The sequence below is a fragment of the Phalangium opilio genome, unplaced genomic scaffold (genome assembly GCF_054372755.1).
Source record: "Phalangium opilio isolate 3A_F unplaced genomic scaffold, DU_Popi_V2 ptg000052l_1, whole genome shotgun sequence".
NCBI classification, from domain to species: Eukaryota; Metazoa; Arthropoda; class Arachnida; order Opiliones; family Phalangiidae; genus Phalangium; species Phalangium opilio.
Window position 1 is genome coordinate 1,264,735 of NW_028324171.1, and position 2,431 is coordinate 1,267,165.

Here is a 2,431-nt window from a genome sequence, read left to right on the forward strand (position 1 = left end):
CAATATGCGTCACTTAAAAAAGTTCTAATTGTAAATATCTTATTTCTTGTTACATAGCGCAGTGTCAAAGTTCATTGAAACACGCACTTCCCAGTCATTTAAACAATCGTGTTGATGACGCCCGCCCGCGCGTGCTACCACGAAGCCACGCTTGCTTGTATTATAAAGCGAGTTAAATTATAGTGAAGAGAAGAGAGAGAGGTAGAAGCGAGGGTAGAAAGATATGGACCCCCTCCCACCTCCCCGACGCCCGCCACTCGTGGCTCTAGCGGGAGACGAGAGAGAGCTGTTTGGCGTAGCGCCCCCCAATTTTTTAATTTAGCGATATAATTTAAATCTATGAAACATACTCATTTAAAGTTAAATAATTCTAATTAGCTAATATGATTATTATAATTAAAAAAAATTATATTATTTAAGTAATAAATTTAACGATAGTTGTTGAGAGATAATCAATAGAGGGCAACATGAGATGTCATAAATAGACTCACTGCAAACTTCGTCTAGTTTGTTGTCTGCCTATTGCAAGGTCTGATGATTGATGATTAGATAGTTTAATCAGGTGTTTAAATGTAACTTAATTCCGGCGATACCATTAATGACAAACGCAATCAACATACTCATGGTTTAATTAAAGTTAATTAAATTGAATTGCTCAAAGATAATTATAAAATTAAATCAACAACTCGACTATCTATTCAACGATAATTTGGCTAGTTTTTTTCAGTTTTGCTGTTTATTTAAACGTAATAAACAATGGTTAATTACTGCAGCGTGTATGGGTGTAAAAATAATGCCACAATGAGTGGTGTCCGCTTTCACCAAAATCCGCGCGACGTTAAATTGTCGAAACAATGGGATATAGCTTTAAAAATGGGTAAGCCACACACCAAGTCCATGGTTGTCTGCTCCCTTCATTTTAAATTAGAGGATTACCGCCTTCAACCGAAATATGAACATTCAGGTATGTTTTAAGCGTATAATATTAATTTAAAACCAATCATATTAAGAGTTATTATTGTAGATAAGTTAAGTTACCCTCCCAGACTTAGACCCTTGGCTGTTCCTTCCAAAAAACTCCCGTTAAGGAAACATGATCAACAAAAGTTCAAGGCTAATGGGAGATTGGAAAGACTGAAAAAAAAAGGAATCAGCTCTCACAATCTCCAACTTTGCATGCAAGTGAAACAGCTGAAATATATGGACCAGCAGACGCAGAGATTCTAGCTGAAAGATTGGGGATTGATGCTGTTCAACAAACTACCGAGGAAACTACGACCGACAAATGCACCACTCCAAACCCCAATGATAAATCAGGGTTCCCACGGGTCAGGGAGAACCTGGAAAACCTGGAAAAGTCAGGGAATTTGAAAAAGAGCCAAAAAGGTCAGGGAAAAGTCAGGGAATTTTATTTTAGTAGGTAAAATTTCTGGGGATAAGTCTTTATTGAAAGAGTAATGAAAGTTTCTCATCCTCTCTTAACACAGAAAACTCTAGAGCAATCCTAAAAAATGTCCAGAATTGTTTTTGTAAAGTTAATGCTCTCTAAAGAAATCTACCAGACTGTTATTTATAGTTAAAATGTTTCTTAATAATTTGGTGAAAAATGTTTCTTAATCGTTTTGGTGTGAAAAATACATTGGAAAACTTAAATGTAGAGACTTTATTTAATTATAAGCACTTTAAACATTTACACTTTCGGCCTAAAAGGTCAGGAAAAATCTCAGAAAAAGGTCAGGAAAAACCTGGAAAAGTCAGGGAATTTGGTTTTGAATATTCCGTGGCAACCCTGTAAATGCATTATGGTCAACACCTTGGAAAATCATACATGTTATGTTAATGCTTCTAATGGAATATTGAAAGCCACCTCTATAATTTCATTAACAGGATTACAAAGTACTGGTCTATTTGATGCGATCATTAAAAATACTAACAGTAAATTCATACCCCTTTTTCATGGACAAATAAGGTAGAGAGGGCCAAGAATGGGGGAAACTACGAGTCTCGAGATAGGGCATTTTTGATACTCATGGCATTTGATTTCATTCACCGCTCTATCAGATTTGTTTGGAATAAGTAAAGTTCAGACCTCAAATAATTTTAAATTAACTCTTACGCAGTTCCCAAGCTTGTTAAAACCCGTGAAAAAAAGCAAATAAATAATGAACCCAAGACTCCTGAAATTTTGTAAAACAATTTTGTTTAATGAATTTGTAAGATTCTATCACATTTTAAGGATCTTAAAAATATCACTTCAGCCTTATTTGCGACATTACATTCCGTCCTTTTTATTCCATTTCAAATAATTTGGAATGTAGTAGTTAAAATAAGCAAAAAAACCTTTTAAAATAAGTAATTTATAATATTGGTAAAAGATTGTTAATAAATTTTTGGTCTTTAGGCACATCAATAACAAAACAGTCATCTTCCA

General features: G+C 34.5%; 1 protein-coding gene across 1 annotated transcript; it reads left to right on the forward strand.

The window, feature by feature from the left end:
* The first annotated feature begins 778 nt into the window (after window positions 1-778).
* Window positions 779-1,523, forward strand: LOC149673402 (uncharacterized). Its single transcript, XM_089840094.1, has 2 exons — window positions 779-964; window positions 1,025-1,523. The coding sequence occupies exons 1-2, from the start codon at window positions 802-804 to the stop codon at window positions 1,225-1,227; spliced, it is 366 nt and encodes a 121-aa protein (XP_089696220.1). The 5' UTR covers window positions 779-801; the 3' UTR covers window positions 1,228-1,523.
* Window positions 1,524-2,431: the final 908 nt, after the last annotated feature.